Here is a 19,678-nt window from a genome sequence, read left to right as displayed (position 1 = left end):
TGTTTTTTAAAGTTTTACACATGAATGAAATCATATGGTATTTGTGTTTCTCCGACCAACTTACTATACTTAGGATAATGCTCTCTAGCTCCATCCATGTTGTTGCAAATAGAAACATTTCATTCCTTTTGATGGCTGAGTAATATTTCATTACACACACACACACACACACACACACACACACACACACACACACGTATATACCACCTTTTCTTTAGCCATTCATCAGTGGATGGACACTCGGGCTGTTTCCATATTTTGGCTATTTCTGATAATGCTGCTATAGACATCAGGGTGCATATATGTCTTTGAATTAGTATCATTTGGGTAAATACCTAGTAGTGCAATTGCTAGATCATAGGGTAATACTATTTTCAACTTTTTGAGGAACCTCCATACTGTTTTTCAGGGTGGCTGCACCAGTTTGCATTCCCACCAATGGTACAACAGTGTTGCTCTTTCTCCACATCATCACCATCACCTGTTGTTTCTTGTGTTGTTGATTATAGCCCTTCTGACAGATGTGAGGTGTTATCTCACTGTGGTTTCAATTTGTTTTTCTCTGAAAATCAATGATGTTGAGCATCTTTTCATGTTGGCCTTCTGTATGTCTTCTTTGGAAAAAATGCCTGTTCATGTCTTCTGCCCATTTTCCAGTTGGATTATTCCTTTTCTGGGTTTTGTTGATTGTTTCCTGATATTCTTTAAACATTTTTTTCCTATAGTGGACTTAATTTTTTTTAAAGCAGTTACAGCACCACAGCAAATTAATTACATAGTACAGAGCACTCCTACATACTCAAAGCCCTCATACATTCACAAATCCCCTAATTATCAACAGCCCCATCAAAGTGCTAGAGTTGCATTAATTGATGAACTCCACTAACACATCATCATCACTCCAATCCCTAACATACATTAGGGTTCACTCTTAGTGTTGTACATTCTTTGGGTTTTGACAGATGTCTACTGACAACATTATAGTATCATAGAGAATAGTTTCTGGGGCCCTAACATCTTTGGTGTTCTACCTATGCTCTGGAAACTACAGATCCTTTACAGTCTCCCTCACCTTTCCTTTTCCAAATATTACATAATAGAATAATATAGGATTGAGTCTTTTCAGATTGGCTTCTTTCATTAAGCACTATGTATATAAGGTTGCTCCATGTGTTTTTCAGATTTGATGGCTCATTTATTATTGTACTGAATAATAATTTCATGGTCTGGATATACCACTGTTTGTTTATCCACTCACCTACTGAAGATACATATTCAAAAATAGCTTGAGATGATTTTCCTGTAACATGGGGGGGGGTGCAAAAATCTTATTCTGCCACCTGATGCAGTCTTCTGTGCTGTGTATGGTGCTTCAGTTCAGAAGCCTGACCTCTATCCCAGGTTCCCAGATTTATGGTGGCTCCAGGAGGGGTCTCTGTATGGGTACTGTCTTCTACTTTGCCAGTGAGGTGGAGTAGTCCTCTGACTTGCCAAAATCACTGATAAGTTAGGGTTGGAGTGGAAGCCCTTCTTTTGGTTCCTTACCTGGTTTCTGATTCCTAGGCTGCCTCTGATTTAAGTAGCAGCTCTCCCACCTCACTAACAAGGGGTAGTTGTTTGTTGGGTTATGGTGGGGCTTGGTGGTGGATGGATTGGTTTAGGGGAATCGAAAAATCCCAAGGCATTCTGCTAGGAATCTGAGAGCTGACCATGGTAAAACAAGTTTGGGACCAGATCCCTAGTTTTTTGATGGCCATGGGGACCTGGTTGGTTTCACCTACATCTTTTGAACTTCTCAGTTCCATTAAACACTGATTATTTCCATTTTGTGCAGGAAGAGCAGGGTTACCTATGGTGCAGAACAGTAGGACTCTGACTCAGATGAACTGAGTTTCTGGGTATATCCCTAAGAATTTCTTTATGGCATGTGCCTGAAATTCCTGATATAGTCAGAGACAGTGACCTCTAGAACACATCTCCTGTCCTGTAGAACACATGCAGTGGCTGTGGACAAGCTTGGTGGTATTTTTATTTAGAATTGCACACCAGGTTCATCCTAACTAGCTCGCTTGGTTGTTCCATGTATAAGTTCTGCTGATGGAAATCTGCTGGAGATTGCTTGGCAGGGAGGAAATTCTTCTGCTGTGGGCGGTGGAGGTGGGTGGGTGGAATATATCCATATCTTCATCTCTTGAAATTTCTTCTACTCTTGGATTATATGACTACTCCTTTTCTGTCCTTTTTGTTAATGTCTTCTCTATCAGACTCTTCAATGTCAGAAATATGCAGCACTATTCTCTAGGTCCTTCTCAGCATTCATGTTTCACACCCTTCCTAGTTTATGTCACACACTCTGATTAAAAGGCAAAGTATGTTCAAGGAACTAAATTTTTCTTATTTTAGAATTGAGCAAAATCTCCAGCATTTACATATATTTATATATATAAAATGAGCTTGCAGTAGAAGTGCCTGATACATTTCCCTTCACAGTTTCCTCATCAAACAACATGTTTCTGGTATTATTCTACTGTTGAATTCAACCAACATCACAGGTTATCTGTCTATATGGTGGGAGGGGGAGCTGTCGAGGGTTTTCCTGGTCTGCTCCCAAGGGCCACGTAGAAGTAGTTCACCTGAATTGGCAAGGTGTTCAGAAGGCATACTTAGACCTTTGCTCTGACTGTATGTACTCCAGAAGGGATTTATTCCATTCTTACTGATGTTGATTAGCAAATTTCCAAGTTCACCCTAGGCTCCTTTGTTTGGATAGCAAAACTTTGATTAATGTTTTTCAATACTACCTACCAACATCAGCTCACTCTTCGGAAGGATGGCAGGATATCTTATGGAAAGTGCTTCCTATTCTGACAGAGACAGCACTCTAGCTATGACTGAAAAGGTTAGGACTATCCTGGGGGCCAGACTGGTACAGATTGGTAAATTTACCCCAATGTGTTACCTCATTGTCACTTGTCATGTACTTTATGGAATACCTGTAGGATTACACCTAGAATATCTTCATTTCTTTTTTTAAGAAAAAATTTATTTATTTATTTGAGAGAGAGAGAGCAGGAGCAGAGGGGCAAAGGGAGGGGGACAAGCTGATTCCCTACCAAGCAGGGAGCTGAACATGGGTCTCTATCCCAGGGTTGTGGCCTCATGATGGGAGCCGAAGGCAGATGCTTAAGCAGCTGAACCACCCAGGTGCCCCAAAGATCTTGATTTCTTAATGACTATGTGATATTGAGAAAAAGGAGTCTGGGACTGATGGCATAGGGGACTTAGAAAAAAGCTACGTTGGTTTCCTGGGACCAAATGACTTACTTACATTTAGAAGTACTAGAAAGTATAATTAATGAATTTATGTATTCCATATATGCCAGGCATTTTTTGCTTTTAAAAATTAGTTGAGTATACTTTGGTTCAATTGATAGCACAAGAATAGAGGAAGTAGGAAGAGTTCAAACATTGTGGGCAAGCATCCCAAAACTGAGTGACGGGTGGGAGATAGTGTTGCAAGACAGGTATGCCCGTAAAATATGAAGGCAAATGTAACTTGACTTTGTTTTTGAGATTGCTGGTTGCTTTCTGATCACTGGAGAGAACACAGTGACAGCAGTGGCTGGGGCCTTAATGTGGAGCCCTAAGTTTTCCCTGTGTTCCATTAGGTCCATCATAGACCTCTGGTTATATCGTTATCGACAAAAGTCTGATATTCAAGTTAAGCTCCTGCCTTCAACAAATTTGTGATTTAATTGAGGCCAGATTACACAGGCAGTGTAGAATCTTCTGTTCTTTTTGTTATTGAAATTGATAACCAGGGACAACTGATTAAGCAACAAATACCCAGTTGTGTATTAGTGTGTAATTATTGTTGTGTAGTAGTCATTAAATCTGTTCACTCAGTCCTTTTGGGTCTCCATTTGACAGATACACTGTTGAATTATGCTTCCTGATTCCCTTGAGTTTGAAATGGGTTATGAGATTAGTTGTTGACACTAAGTTGTGATCACAAGTGGTATGAGTCGCATCTATTCACATCTAGACCAGAGGATTCAGATGCCAGTGCAAAATCTTCAAGTTTTCTGATAGAATGATAATGGTGTCTGCTCCATCAGCTTGGTCCTTGCATGTTTAAAATGAGTAGCACCCTATGCTTTTCAATGGTGAACCTGCAATGTCAGTATGAAATAAATACTTCGTGTCAAGGTAACGATTTTGACATTGTTTCCTCAGCGCAATGAGCTTATCTTGATGGTCACACATTGCTTTTTTCCAGGATATAAAGGACATTCGAGAGGCCATCATGGCCATGTGGACAAACAGAGAATTAAGAGGGAAAAGAAAAGGAGTCAAGTGCTGAGAGTTCATTGTGAGGACACCTTGGTGTTGAGTGGGGGACACTACATCTGCTTTGAAGATTCTCCACCTTTCCAGCCTTCCATGCTCTCTGTTCTCAAACTGAACAAGCCTCCCAGGGCTTCCACTGTCCCTCAAACACATTACAGTGTTTATTGCTTCTTCCTCTTTGTGTGGGACCCACTATATGGAATACTTTGCCATTTCCTGCTGTATTGAACTTTTGTTTGTCAAAATCAATCCATCCTTTTTCAAAAAATTATTATTATTGTTTATTATGTTATGTTAGTCACCATACAGTACATCATTAGCTTTTGATGTAGTATACCCAGATTCATTGTTTATGTTAAGGACAGTCTTAGAAACATAATTGCAAGAAGTTTTCCCCAATTTCTACCAAATTCATGTAACTTCTTCATCTCAAAACCAACAGGGCTTTGTACGTTCTTGAGTACTAGCCAAAATCTAGCCCATAGAAGAGGTATTTGAAAATAGCTTTGTTCCACTTAAATATAGCTTTATTTGGCAGAAACAACTTTCCTGAAATGTGGATTCCTAGCAGTACTTGGCTTGGGATTGCCCATGTAATTGGTCAAAGTCATTGATAGAACAAAGTGCCCTAACTTCTAGGTCAGGGCTCTTTTTGTTTTCCAGAAGTACCTGCTATGACCTGTTTGGGTCCCATGGGAAACATGAGTAGGAGGGAAAGATAATGTGATCATCTCTTGGGTCATCTCCCAATTAAGGTGTTCCATCTATTTTTCTTTCTACAAGTGAATTCTGTCCCTTAATTTCCTCAAACCCCTCTTCATATCTTTGTTCCTCAGGCTATAGATAAAGGGGTTCAGCATGGGTGTCACTATTGTGTACATGACTGTGGCTACCCGGTCCTTCACCACTGAGTACATGGACAGGGGCCTAAAGTAGACGTAGATGATACTCCCATAGAACAAGGCCACGACAGTGAGGTGGGAGCCACAGGTGGAGAAGGCCTTCCACTTGCCAGCCACAGAGGGAATTCTGAGCACAGTGATGATGATTCGCAGGTAGGAGAAGAGGATGCACAGGAAGGGGGTCGCGATGACAGCCAGGGTCTCGGTCATGACCACTATCTGGCTGGAGGATGTGTCAGAGCAGGATAGCTTTAGCACAGGCTGGGTATCACAAAAGAAGTGCTTGATGACATGGGAGGCACAGAAGGACAGGCGGGACATGAGTAGCACCCGGAGCAGGGAGTGCAGGTGGGAGATGGTGCAAGAAGCCAGCAGCATGAGGTGGCAACGCCGTGGGTTCATGACCACATCATAATGAAAGGGGTTGCAGATGGCTACCAGCCGGTCTATGGCCATAGAGGCCAACAGGTAGCTGTCAGTGTTCCCACAGGCCATGAAGAAGTACATCTGGACCAGGCAACCCACGAAGGAGATAGCCTTGGTCTCTGATAGTAAATTTGCCAACATCTTGGGCATAATGACTGTTGTGAAGCAGATATCTGTGAAGGACAGGTTGCTGAGGAAAAAATACATAGGGGTATGGAGTCGAGAGTCAGAATGTATGGCCAGAATGATGAGTATGTTGCCCATGACAGTGACAAGGTACATAATGAAGAAGATGGCAAAGAGTGGTTTCTGTAGCTGAGGGTTGGAAGAGATGCCCAGGAGGATAAAGCCTGAGTCGCTGCTGTAGTTCTTTGTCTCCATGTCTGTGCCTTCGTGGATAGGGTGTGGAGAAGCAGTTGGAGAGACGTGAAGGGCAATTTCATCAAGTCACCTTCCTCCCTAATCTCCAGCCTATGGAAAAATCCTTCTGCTTTGCTAGAATTTTGAAGGGCATTTACTTTAAGAAACTACTGGGAAGACAGAGTAAATCCAACACGGAAGAAATAAAAAAAATTCTAATCTGCTTTCTCAATAAGAAGCTAAAGGTTTATCCCAAGTGTCTTAGGAATCTCCATAGCCTAAGATGTGTGAGTTCTTCTCAGTTCTCTTTTTAAATATTCTTCTTAGGTTGTTTCTTGACCATCTGCTTATTCCCCACCCCCCCTTTTCCCTTCATGTTCCAGGGAAGAAGCTATTGGGTTTTGCCTGGAGTCAGGATACTTTCATTGAAGGCATATCCATGAATTGTGTCCTCTCCCAAGGATTCTGTCCTACTCTTTAGAGCAGAGGTGGTGGCTGTGGTAATGGGAATAGGATAAAAGTGAGCATCAGTGACATTGGTGCTCCTTGGTATCCACAGAAATTAGATGAGCTTTGCCTAAGTCTTTATAGCATAATCTGCTTCATGCTTCATGTTTATTTAAGTTTTTTGTTGTTGTTGTTGTTGTTTTTTGCTAAAATGCTCTAGATACATAAGGATTTTGTTTCAGGGCTGCCAGTCATAATAGGAATACCACCATGAAAAGTTTACATTACTGAGTTAAAATTTTAAAGTATATATTTTTCTGATTAAACAACTATGAGGTACTTATTCTCAACATTCAAATGTCATTGGAATAGAAAGCTTTCAACATTAAGTCCCTTCCTTACCAATATCATTGATAAGAAACACACATTAAAAGTTATGGTCATTTTGTGAGGTGCTGGAGGTCTTAACTAACCCTACTGGGGTATCATTTCCAAATTTGTATGTGTATCAAGTCCTCATGTTGTACACCTTAAACTTACACAATATTTCATGTCCATTACACCTCAGTAAAACTCAAGAGAGAAGTCGATTTTCTCAATTAATAACATCCAGTGTGCCTATAATAATACCCAAGGGCATTTTTAATGGGAGTTGAGAAGGTCATTGTAAAACTCATCTAGAGGAGGAAATGGCTATAGAAAGACAAGATAATTTTTGAAAAGATTGGAATAATGGCAGAGAAGTTTTCTAACCAAAACTCAAAGCATGTAATAATGAAACACAGTAAGATAATGTTATACACAGAGAAAAACAGATGAAGGGTCAACTTTAAGAACTCTATATACCTGTACTTGGACATGTATATAGACCTTGAACTATGTGCTACTTCATATAAAATGTTTATTTCATAATGATGAAAAATGGATGACATACTATATACGATACTTGATATTATGGGAATTATATCTTTAGAAAAGATAAGGCTAGATTTCTATCTAACACACATAGAAATAAATCCCATATGAATGAATGAGCTAAAAGGAAAAATATCCAAACTGTGAAGTAAGTATTAGCCAAAAAACAGTGTATATTTAGTGGTCTCAGAACAGGGATAGTATTCCAATGAAGAAAAAATGTAGAGGCTTATTAACAAAATACTGTACTCAAAAATGTGAAAATTATACCAAAAGAGATAATACATAAAGCTAAACTTTACAGTAATCACTCAAAAAAGTATCTTCATCACATTTACCAAAACCATGGAGAAAATGTCCAGCTTCTTTAGTAACCAGAAAACACACATTTGACTGAAATACAGTTTTCATCCTTTGGATGGTCAGTGCAGTTTCTTTTTAACATACATTTAGAAAAAGAGCCTGACATGTACTGATAAAGAGAGGGTATAATCATTATACCCTTTCTGGTAATCTCTATCAGAATTGAATGTACATTTATTTATTAAATAATTACCCTTACAGAAATCTACTCTGTAGAGAGAGTAGTACATGTGTAGCACAAAGATGTGTACACCTTTTTATCTTATTATTTTAGCATTGCTTTAATGTCAAACAAAACACTATAAACAAACAAAACACTTCCCAGAGAAACATCCTAAGTACCCAAAACAGGTGAATTATTAGAGCATTTTATAATGCATTCTTTTTACTCATAAAGAAATAATGTGGCTCATGTCAGCCAACATTTATTAGTATATGTCACACGGTGAGCTGAGTGCTTGGCATGTCTTTTTTCTTTCTTTCTTTAAATTTAAAGTCAGTTAGCTCACCTATAGTAAATCATTAGTTTCAGATGTTGTGTTCAGCAACTCATCAGCTGCCTATGTGCTCATCACATCATGTGCCTTATGTTACACACTGAGCTAAGTGCTTGGCATGCCGTTTTTCATTTTATTTTCTCCAAATACCAAGAGATAGGCATTATTATTATCTCTATTTAACAGATAAAAAATAGAATTGAACAAAGTTAAGTGACCAGATCCCATAGTTAGTAAGTGGTAGAGCAGGAATCCTTCTCTTTTCTTCTAATTTATTTTATTTATTTTTGAAAGAGAGAGAGTACAGGCACATGCTGGCACAGGTGAGGGGCCAGAGGGAGAGAAAGAGAGAGAGAATCTCAATCAGACTCCCTGGTTGAAGTCAGGTTTGATCCTGACCCTGATATCATGACCTGAGCTGAAAATCAAGGGTCAGATGCCTAACTAGCTGAGCCACCCAGGCACCCCACAGAGCTGGGATTTTTTAATTCAGGCAATCTGATGGCAGAGGAGAAGCCATTTATTGTTAAGCTATATTACCAAGGTTACACTACTGTCCATGATATTTTGTTAAAAGCAGGTTGAGGAATGATATATATATAGAATAATCCCTTTTTTGTGAAGCAAAATTCTTTCTTTATGTGTTGTGTTTGTCATGGCTTGTGTGTTTACTTATGTGTGGCTTCCTTCTGAAGTGAGCTTGAAGGCATGCAGTGAGGAGTTCCTTCCATGTTTCACTTTTTATTTTATTGTTCATATTTGAAAATATTGGACATCTATTTCTTTATATTAATTGTACATCCAAAACTGAAAGTTCCCTATACTTCCAGTTTTCAGAGAGCTAGAGTTGTGTGCATATTTCAAAGTTTTTTTTCCTCTGCATAGATCTAGGCAAATGCTATATACAATAATGTGGTCCGTGTGTCCATGATGCTTTTTTCCCCACAGTTGGTGTTACAGAGGATATTTGTGTGTGTGTGTGTGTGTGTGTGTGTGTGTGTGTGTTGCACTCATGAGACAGTTTTCTCTGGTATCAAATGCATCCTGAGATGTGGAAGGCTGAGTTGGAGTGTATGAACTTTGAATGTTTTAATAAACACTCCCAATCTAAGACACATACACCTTTCATCCCACTGTTGGGCAGGGTATTCATTTGACTCTCTGGACTTTTTCTCCATCTCCTTCACCATGTCTTTCAGCCTCACTGCTAGGACGTCGTTTTCCCTGCTAGTGAATGGCCCATGATCCTCTTTGGGCTTGCACCTGGAATTCTCCAGATCTAGGCAGTATTTCTCAGGAGCAGTAGTTACCCCCATCCCACTGAGCTGATAAAATTGTGTATTTCCTTATGCCTTGGGCAAGTCACTGTCTCCCTAGAGCTGTCAGTAAGATGTGCTGGTTCTACTTTCTGTCCTGCTACTCCTGTCATCTGGACACTCTAATGCCCCTTAATATACACATATACCTGTGATACCATCACATTAAGTTGCATTAAATATGAGCAGTTTTTTTGTTTATCAATTATACCTTAATAAGGGTATAGAAAAAAGAAGGAGAAGGGGAAGGGAAGGGATAGAGGGAGGGAGTGAAGGGGGAAGAAATGGGAGAGGGGAGAGGGAGGAAGAACAGGAGGCTAAGAAGGAGAGGAAAAAGAAAAGGCACCACAGCCTGTTATCTCTACAGACTTACCCACATGGGTAATGATAAGAGGACTCTGCCCATTTGGCGATCCCTAAATACTTTAAAAAGCAGAGCTGAAAAGAATTCAGTGATTCTGACTGCTGTTGAGAAGTTGGTTGAGAAGTCTCTGTGTCTTAAGTCTCTTGAGTCTCAAGGATGAGAGCTCCACTTACTTGCAATACTTGTTTGCTGCCGCCAGGGGGACCGTTGGTAGGAGATAACTTGAGCTGTCTAGTGCAAGATACTTACACATCCTGCCTATCCTGAGATTTTTTTTTTAATTTTAAAATTTATTTTCATCGTAATGGTATTCATTGTTTTTGCAACACACCCAATGCTCCATGCAATCCGTGCCCTCTCCATTACCCACCACCTGGTTCCCCTCACCTCCCACCCCCTGCACCTTCAAAACCCTCAGATTGTTTTTCAGACTCCATAGTCTCTCATGGTTCACCTCCCCTTCCAATTTCCCTCAACTCCCTTCTCTTCTCTAACTCCTCTTGTCCTCCATGCTATTTGTTATGCTCCACAAATAATTGAAACCATGTGATAATAAACAACATGTGTTGGAGAGGATGTGGAGAAAGGGGAACCCTCTTTCACTGTTGGTGGGAATGCAAGTTGGTGCAGCCTCTTTGGAGAACAGTGTGGAGATTCCTCAAAATTAAAAATAGAGCTTCCCTATCACCCTGCAATTGCACTACTGGGTATTTACCCTAAAGATACAGATGTAGTGAAAAGAAGGGCCATCTGTACCCCAATGTTTATAGTAGCAATGGCCACGGTTGCCAAACTGTGGAAAGAACCAAGATGCCCGTCAATGGACGAATGGATAAGGAAGATGTGGTCCATATACACTATGGAGTATTATGCCTCCATCAGAAAGGATGAATACCCAACTTTTGTAGCAACATGGATAGGACTGGAAGAAGTTATGCTGAGTGAAATAAGTCAAGCAGAGAGTCAGTTATCCTGAGATTTTGATATGAAAATGCAGTGTTAACAAATGATTCTAGTAGAATTCGGAAATGAAGTGCCTGTGCCTCCTTAAAAATTTAGCCTTTAAAATTTTGTTATAAACGGGTTGTGTACCTGGATGGTTCCGTCAGTTGAGCCTCTGGCTCTTGGTTTTGGTTCAGGTCATGATCTCTGGGTGGTGAGATCAATCCCTGCATCGAGCTCTGTGCTTTGTGCGGAGTCTGCTTGAGATTCTCTCTCCCCTTTTCCTCTACAGCCCCCCCCCCAATAAATAAATAAATCTTAAAAAAAAATAGTTTGGCCTCCTTATCCCATCAATGCTGGTTTTCCCTGACCCACCTAAGGGGGATGTAGGAAGAGGCTTCCTCACAACTCTTGGCATGAATAGGAAGCACCATGGGTCTTGATTCACAGTCAATTTAAGAGTAAAAATGGAAGGTCTTTTCATTTCTTTCAAAAGCACAATTACCATAATGTCATTGGATTCCATGCCTTCTTAAGCTTATGTTATTTACATACATTATTTCACCACCTTCTCACTGTGTAAATGAGATGATAGGTGCAAACACATCTTGACATGGTGTAGCACCATGTAAATGAAAGTTTTTATGGTTAGTAGTAAAACACATTATGTTCCCGCCCCCCACCCCCAAAAGAGTGGAGTGGAAGAGTTAGGTGAAGCTTTCTACAGGTGTTAAGTATGATTGCTCATATAATAAGTCTGAGAATGACATTTAATTTAATTTATTTACTTTAGATTTATTTATGCTTGAGAGAGAGAGAGAGAATGAGGAGGGGCAGACTGGGAATCTCAAGCTGACTCCCCTGACTGAAAGCCGGTCATGGGGCTCTCAGTTCATGAGCTGAGCTCAAACCAAAATTCTGTTGCTTAATGGACTGAGCCACCCAGACACCCCAAGAAATGACATTTTAATGATGGTGCTGATGCTGAGTTAGTGGTGGGAAGGACCAGGAGGGACTTAGGGTGTTTCTAAGACTTTTAAATTATGCTTTCCCACTTTTAAAGGCATTTACTCCTTTCCCTTTTAGATGGGAAATAAAAATTATTCCTCTGCTTCACAACTTCCTCTATCGGCATTCCCCACTTTGTGGGCATCTGTCGTTTCGGATTGGTATTCCCTCCGTGCTTCCTCACCACTGATGCAGGGCCCTTCTCCTAGCTGCCAAGCCACATCAAATCTGGGGCTACAGACTTGGAGTACAGCATTTCCTTCCTAAACAGGACATAAAAGTGCTTGGTGTGTAATGTGCTGGTGAAAGCTGCCCATCATCCACACTCCTGCTCCTGTGAATGAGCAAGCACAGCTGGGAAGTGACTTAACCGGAGAAGGTGCAGCACAGCTGGGAAGTGACTTAACCGGAGAAGGTGCAGCTACGCTTTCTTGGGAAGGTTCTGGGCTTAGCACTTGTCCACTGACTCCTCACACTAGCACCATGTTGTTAGAAGCATTGCTTTCCTCTTTATAGAAAAAGGGACTGACGTTCAGAGAGCCACACAGCTAGTAAGTGGCATAGCTGAGACTGAAAGCCAGGTAGGTTCGATTTCAAATTGTGTCTTTTCCACACTAAACAATGCTATGACACTTGTCCCCCCAAAACATGCACGTGTGGTTGAGAATGATGCTGGCATGTCCTCTCTAACAGAAGTCCTCTTACTTTCCAGTGTCTCATGCCTCCTGCTGACCCACTCCTCCTCCTCCCTCCACTGGGCCCACTCACTGGAATTTCCTTCTTTCCTACTGCCCTTACTGCCTCCCACTCTATTGAAACCAAATGCTCCCCCCTCTTCCTTACCTTTAGAGAGGAATGGTTGCAGAGGACTGTGGACCTCAGTTCTGTCAGATTCTGAGAAAATAGCAACTCTCCTTTTTCAGCATCATTACCTGACTTAGAGTGTCTCCTGGGTCAGGTTTTTAGAACCCAGTCTCTCCCTTGACCATCTTCTTCCCACACTCAGCAGAAGGACAAACACATGCAGAGCACCTAGAGCAGATGCATCCTGCGTGGGGGTCCTGCAGAGCCCTTTCCAGGCATGGTCCTTGTCTGTTTAGTTCTGTGAAATTTCTCCTTTATGCCTAGTTTTCACTCCTGTATCAGATTAGAGCTTGACCCAGCCATTCCCAGCTGTAAAAGTGTAGCTTCCAAGGCAAGAGGACATTGGGAAGATGCCTTCTGGATTCTTTTTTGTGAATAATTGTCTTCTGATGGACCAGAAGTGCTGAAAGTGGGGAGGTGGGCCTTTTGCTGAAACCCAGTCTGTTGTGACCCTCTGCTGAGCTGTCAGTGCCTCACCCACATGTCTCCTAGGGGAGGCACCCACTTCATCACAGCCTTACCTGGCCATCTTCTCAGTCAGGGTAGTGTCATAGCTATCAGTGACATGGTGCTCGTATGTGCCAGACACTGCTTTACACACTTGACATACATAAACCATTTAGTTTTTACTAAAAACAGCCCTTTTCACAGATAAGGAAAGTGAGGCACAAGGAATTGAAGTGACTTACCTAAGTCCACACAGCTAGAAGGGGGTGGAGTCCAGCTTGAGAATGTGTGCTCTTGTCCCCTGCATTATGCTTTCTCGTTCACTAGTTTTCCTGCTGACCTAGTTTCTCAGAGGAGGTAAGTCTGAGGCTCTTGGTTTGTGTGATGTGGGCTGTGCCCCCTAAAGGCAGGGACTGGTGCCTTGCACAGAGTAGGTTCCCCAAAAATGTGTGATATATGATCAAAAAGGGATGAGAGAGAGAGAGAGATATGAAATCTGTTGGCTTTTGAGATGGAGGAGAGAAGATAGGATTAGGAAAAGGGAGGAAGGTCATCTGAAGAGGTTGACACCCAGTGTCTGTTCCCAAATCCCTCCACCTGCCCACCTGTGGGCCTGACAGAGGAGGTTCATGCCCGGGGGTTGCCAGGGAGTTAAGATCAGGCTCTGAATCTCTGAGGGAGCAGGCCAGGGCAGGTGTAGATCTACTCTCAGAAAAGTGCTCTCTCTTCTCTTTACCTTACCGTGGGTGTTGGTGATGGAAAGGGAGACCTAGGAGCCTGTCCTCTGTGAATGCCAGGGCCCTGAGGGCATTGGCCCTGTGGTCTTCCCAGGAGAGAAGAACATTAGTGAAGTCCTCCCTGACTCTGTGTTCAGGAGCTTGGTGGGAACCTGGGCTCTAGAGGGGTAGCCTCATATCCTCAGGAAGGGAATTAGGGCCATGCAGCAATAGGGATGGAGGTTTTCATGCACCTGTATGGGAAGTATGTACATGAACATGTGAGTTCATGCACACATGCATGCTCTCCATTTATTCATGGGCTCCTATGCACATCTGTGTGTAGACTTATGTGTGCCTACCTGGAAGGAGAGGGGATGGCATCTGACATCTCCAAAGTTCTGTGTGGGCATGCATACCGTGTCTTGGTGCAGGTGTGTATTCTGGAGTAGGGATTAAGATGTGGGTTCTGAAATACTTCAAGCAGAGAGAGTCAATTATCATATGGTTTCACTTATTTGTGGAGCATAACAAATAGCATGGAGGGCATGGGGAGATAGAGAGGAGAAGGGAGTTGGGGGATATTGGAGGGGGAGGTGAACCATGAGAGACTATGGACTCTGAAAAACAATCCTAGGGTTTTGAAGGGGTGGGGTGTGGGAGGTAGGGGTACCAGGTGGTGGGTATTAGGGATTGTATGGAGCACTGAGTGTGGTGCAAAAATAATGAATACTGTTATGCTGAAAATAAAAAATAAATTTAAAAAAATTCCTTGGAGGGACAATAACGAAAAAAGTTGAGAAATGGTGACATAGTCTAAGATCACATTACCTGTTTCATAATGCCATCATACTCATAACTCCTCTTGATGTTTTAGCCAAATAAAATCCTTATAACTGTTAAAAAAAAATGTGGGTTCTGGAGCCAGTTAGAGAGATTCAGTTGCTGGCTCTGCCTTGTACAGGCTGTGCAGGTTTTGCAACTTTAGACAGATTTTTTAGTGTTTATTTGAATTCCAGTTAATTAATATATTGTGTAATATTAGTTTCAGGTATACAAATAGTGATTCAACACTTCCATACAACACCCTGTGCTCACCACTACAAGTGCTCTCCTTAATCGCCATTGCCAGTTTCCTCCATCCTCCCCTCTGCTAACCATCAGCTTTTTCTCTCTAGTAGTTAAGTGTCTGTTTCTTGGTTTGCCTCTCTCTGTTTTCCTTTGCTCATTTGTTTTTTAAAGTTTTACACATGAATGAAATCATATGGTATTTGTGTTTCTCTGAATGACTTACTTAGCATAATGCTCTCTAGCTCCATCCATGTTGTTGCAAATAGAAACATTTCATTCCTTTTGATGGCTGAGTAATATTTCATTACACACACACACACACACACACACACACACACACACACACACACACGTATGTACCACCTCTTCTTTATCCATTCACCAGTGGATGGGCACTGGGTCTTTTTCCATATTTTGGCTATTTCTGATAATGCTCCTATGGACATCAGGGTGCATATATGTCTTTGAATTAGTATCATTTGGGTAAATACCTAGTAGTGCAATTGCTAGATCATAGGGTAGTACTATTTTCAACTTTTTGAGGATCCTCCATACTGTTTTTCAGGGTGGCTGCACCAGTTTGCATTCCCATTAATGGTACAACAGTGTTTCTCTTTCTCCACATCGTCACCGTCACCTGTTGTTTCTTGTGTTGTTGATTATAGCCCTTCTGACAGATGTGAGGTGTTATCTCACTGTGGTTTTAATTTGTTTTTCTCTGAAAATCAATGATGTTGAGCATCTTTTCATGTGTTTGTTGGCCTTCTGTATGTCATCTTTGGAAAAAATGCCTGTTCATGTCTTCTGCCCATTTCCCAGTTGGATTATTCCTTTTCTGGGTTTTGTTGATTGTTTCCTGATATTCTTTAAACATTTTTTCCTGTAATGGATTTAATTTTTTTTTAGAGCAGTTACAGCACCACAGCAAATTAATTACATAGTACAGAGCACTCCTACATACTCAAAGCCCTCATACATTCACAAATCCCCTAATTATCAACAGCCCTATCAAAGTGCTAGAGTTGCATTAATTGATGAACTCCACTAACACATCATCATCACTCCAATCCCTAACATACATTAGGGTTCACTCTTAGTGTTGTACATTCTTTGGGTTTTGACAGATGTCTACTGACAACATTATAGTATCATAGAGAATAGTTTCTGGGGCCCTAACATCTTTGGTGTTCTACCTATGCTCTGGAAACTACAGATCCTTTACAGTCTCCCTCACTTTTTCTTTTCCAAATGTTATGTAATGAAATAATAGAGCATTGAGTCTTTTCAGATTGGCTTCTTCCATTAAGCACTATGTATATAAGGTTGCTCCATGTGTTTTTCAGATTTGATGGCTCATTTATTATTGTACTGAATAATAATTTCATGGTCTGGATATACCACTGTTTGTTTATCCACTCACCTACTGAAGATACATATTCAAAAATAGCTTGAGATGATTTTCCTGTAACATGGGGGGGGGGTGCACAAATCTTATTCTGCCACCTGATGCAGTCTTCTGTGCTGTGTATGGTGCTTCAGTTCAGAAGCCTGACCTCTATCTCAGGTTCCCAGATTTATGGTGGCTCCAGGAGGGGTCTCTGTATGGGTACTGTCTTCTACTTTGCCAGTGAGGTGGAGTAGTCCTCTGACTTGCCAAAATCACCGTTAGGTTAAGGTTGGAGTGGGAGCCCTTGTTAAGGTTCCTTACCTGGTTTCTGATTCCTAGGCTGCCTCTGATTTAAGTAGCAGCTCTCCCACCTCACTAACAAAGGGTAGTTGTTTGTTGGGTTATGGTGGGGCTTGGTGGTGGATGGATTGGTTTAGGGGAATTGAAAAATCCCAAGGCAGGGGCGCCTGGGTGGCTCAGTGGGTTGAGCCTCAGCCTTCGGCTCAGGTCATGATTTCAGGATCCTGGGATCAAGTCCCGCATCGGGCTCTCTGCTCTGCAGGGAGCCTGCTTCCTCCTCCTCTCTCTCTCTGCCTGCCTGTCTGCTTTCTTGTTATCTCTGTCTGTCAAATAAATAATAAATAAAATCTTTAAAAAAAATCCCAAGGCATTCTGCTAGGAATCTGAGAGCTGACCATGGTAAAAACGATTTGGGACCAGGTCCCCAGGTTCTTGATGCCCATGGGGACCTGGTTGGTTTCACCTTCATCTTTTGAACTTCTCAGTTCCATTAAACACTGATTATTTCCATTTTGTGCAGGAAGAGCAGGGTTACCTATGGTGCAGAACAGCAGGATTCTGACTCAGATGAACTGAGTTTCTGGGTACATCCCTAAGAATTTCTTTATGGTGTTTGCCTGAAATTCCTGATAGTCAGAGACAGTGACCTTCAGAACACATGCAGTGGCTGTGGACAAGCTTGGTGGTGTTTGTATTTAGAATTGCACACCATGTTCATCCTAACTAGCTCGCTTGGTTGTTCCATGTGTAAGGTCTGCTGATGGACATCTGCTGGAGATTGCTTGGCAGGGAGGAGATTCTTCTGCTGTGGGGGTTGGTGGGTGGAATATATCCATATCTTCATCTCTTGAAATTTCTTCTACTCTTGGATTATATGACTACTCCTTTTCTGTCCTTGTTGTTAATGTCTTCTCTATCAGACTCTTCAATGTCAGAAATATGCAGCACTATTCTTTAGGTCATCCTCAGCATTCATGTTTCACACCCTTCCTAGTTTATGTCACGCACTCTGATTAAAAGGCAAACTATGTTCAAGGAACTAAATTTTTCTTAGTTTAGTATTGAGCAAAATCTCCAGCATTTACATGTATTTATATGTATAAAATGAGTCCATAGTGAGTTTGCAGTAGAAGTGCCCGATACATTTCCCTTCACAGTTTCCTCATCAAACAACATGCTTCTGGTATTTCTCCACTGTTGAATTCAACCAGCCTCACGGGTTATCTGTCTATATGGTGGGAGGGGGAGCTGTCGAGGGTTTTCCTGGTCTGCTCCCAAGAGCCAAGTAGAAGTAGTTCACCTGACTTGGCAAGGTGTTCAGAAGGCATACTTAGACCTTTGCTCTGACTGTATGTACTCCAGAAGGGACTTATTCCATTCTTACTGATGTTGATTAGCAAATTTCCAAGTTCACCCTAGGCTCCTTTGTTTGGATAGCAAAACTTTGATTAAGGTTTTTCAATAGTACCTACCAACATCAGCTCATCCTTTGGAAGGATGGCAGGATATCTTATGGAAAGTGCTTCCTATTCTGACAGAGACAGCACTCTAGCTATGATTGAAAAGGTTAGGACTAACCTGGGGGCCAGACTGGTACAGAATGGTAAATTTACCTTAATGTGTTACCTCATGGTCACTTGTGTAGGATTACACCTAGAAGATCTTCATTTCTTTTTTTAAGAAAGATTTTATTTATTTATTTGAGAGAGAGAGAGCAGGAGCAGAGGGCAGAGGGAGGGGACAAGCTGACTCCCTACCAAGCAGGGAGCTGAACATGGGTCTCTATCCCAGGGTTGTGGCCTCATGATGGGAGCCGAAGGCAGATGCTTAAGCAGCTGAACCACCCAGGTGCCCCAAAGATCTTGATTTCTTAATGACTATGTGATATTGAGAAAAAGGAGTCTGGGACTGATGGCATAGGGGACTCATAAAAAAGCTATGTTTGGTTTCCTGGACCAAATGACTTACTTATTATAATTACTTAATTATAATTAATGAATTTGTGTATTCCATATATGCCAGGCATGTTTCACTTTTTTTTAAAATTTTTTTTTATTTTTTTGACAGAGAGAGAGATCACAAGTAGGTAGAGAGGCAGGCGGGTGTGGGGGGGTGGAAGCAGGCTCCCTGCTGAGCAGAGAGCCCGATGCGGGACTCGATCCCAGGACCCTGAGATCATGACCTGAGCTGAAGGCAGCGGCTTAACCCACTGAGCCACCCAGGTGCCCCAGGCATGTTTCACTTTTGAAAGTACTGGAGTATACTTGGTTCAAACGAAGGCATAAGAATAGAGGAAGTAGAAAGAACACAAACCTTGTAGGCAAGCATCCCAAAACTGAGTGACGGGTGGGAGATAGTGTTGCAGGACAGGTATGCCCATAAAATATGAAGGCAAATGTAATTTGAGTTTGTTCTTGGGATTACCGGTTGCTTTCTGATCACTGGAGAGAACACAGTGGCAGCAGTGGCAGGGGCCTTAATGTGGAGCCCTAGGTTGTCCCTGTGTTCCATTAGGTCCACCATAGACCTCTGGTTATATCATTATTGCCGAAAGTCTGATATTCAACTTAAGCTACTGCCTTCAAGAAGTTTGTGATTAGTAAAAGTGGGTGGTTGTTCAAATTTGATGACATAATTGAGGCCAGATTCCACAGACAGTGTAGAATCTTATGTTATTTTTGTTACTGAAATTGATAATCAGGACAACTGATTAAGCAACAAATACCCAGTTGTGTATTAGTGTGTAATTATCATTGTGTAGCAGTCGTTAAATATGTTCATTAGGTCCTTTTGGGCCTCCATTTGACAGATGCACTGTTGAATTGTGCTTCCTGGCTCCCTTGTGTTTGGAACAGATCATCAGATTAGTTGTTGACACTAAGTTGTGGTCACAAGTGTTATGAGTCACATCTAATCACATCTAGACCAGAGTGTTTAGATGCCAGTGCAAAATCTTCAAGTTTTCTGCAGCTTCTGATAGAATGATAATGGTGTCTGCTCCAT

The 19,678-nt window shown here is 41.6% G+C and overlaps 1 protein-coding gene and 2 long non-coding RNA genes across 3 annotated transcripts in view; 1 reads left to right on the top strand and 2 right to left on the bottom strand.

Annotated features, from left to right (window-relative positions):
- LOC309846906 overlaps nucleotides 1-4,553 on the top strand; it is a 46,798-nt gene extending 42,245 nt beyond the window's left edge. Inside the window, exon 3 of the long non-coding RNA XR_014302189.1 lies at nucleotides 4,280-4,553. This is a non-coding gene — a long non-coding RNA (uncharacterized lncRNA). The remainder of the gene's footprint in view (nucleotides 1-4,279) is intronic.
- LOC309846545 overlaps nucleotides 1-19,678 on the bottom strand; it is a 762,900-nt gene that overhangs the window by 170,601 nt on the left and 572,621 nt on the right. The window lies entirely within an intron of this gene.
- On the bottom strand, nucleotides 5,127-6,059 carry LOC309847240 (olfactory receptor 1L6-like; the record flags this gene model as incomplete). The annotated part of the gene is made up of 1 exon (XM_082697186.1): nucleotides 5,127-6,059. One exon carries the CDS (start codon nucleotides 6,057-6,059, stop codon nucleotides 5,127-5,129), a length of 933 nt encoding a protein of 310 aa, XP_082553312.1.

This window comes from Mustela nivalis (assembly GCF_964662115.1).
Source record: "Mustela nivalis genome assembly, chromosome: 13".
Classification (NCBI taxonomy): Eukaryota; Metazoa; Chordata; class Mammalia; order Carnivora; family Mustelidae; genus Mustela; species Mustela nivalis.
The sequence above is the reverse complement of the archived record's forward strand: the minus strand, read 5'-3'. Positions and strand labels throughout refer to the sequence as shown.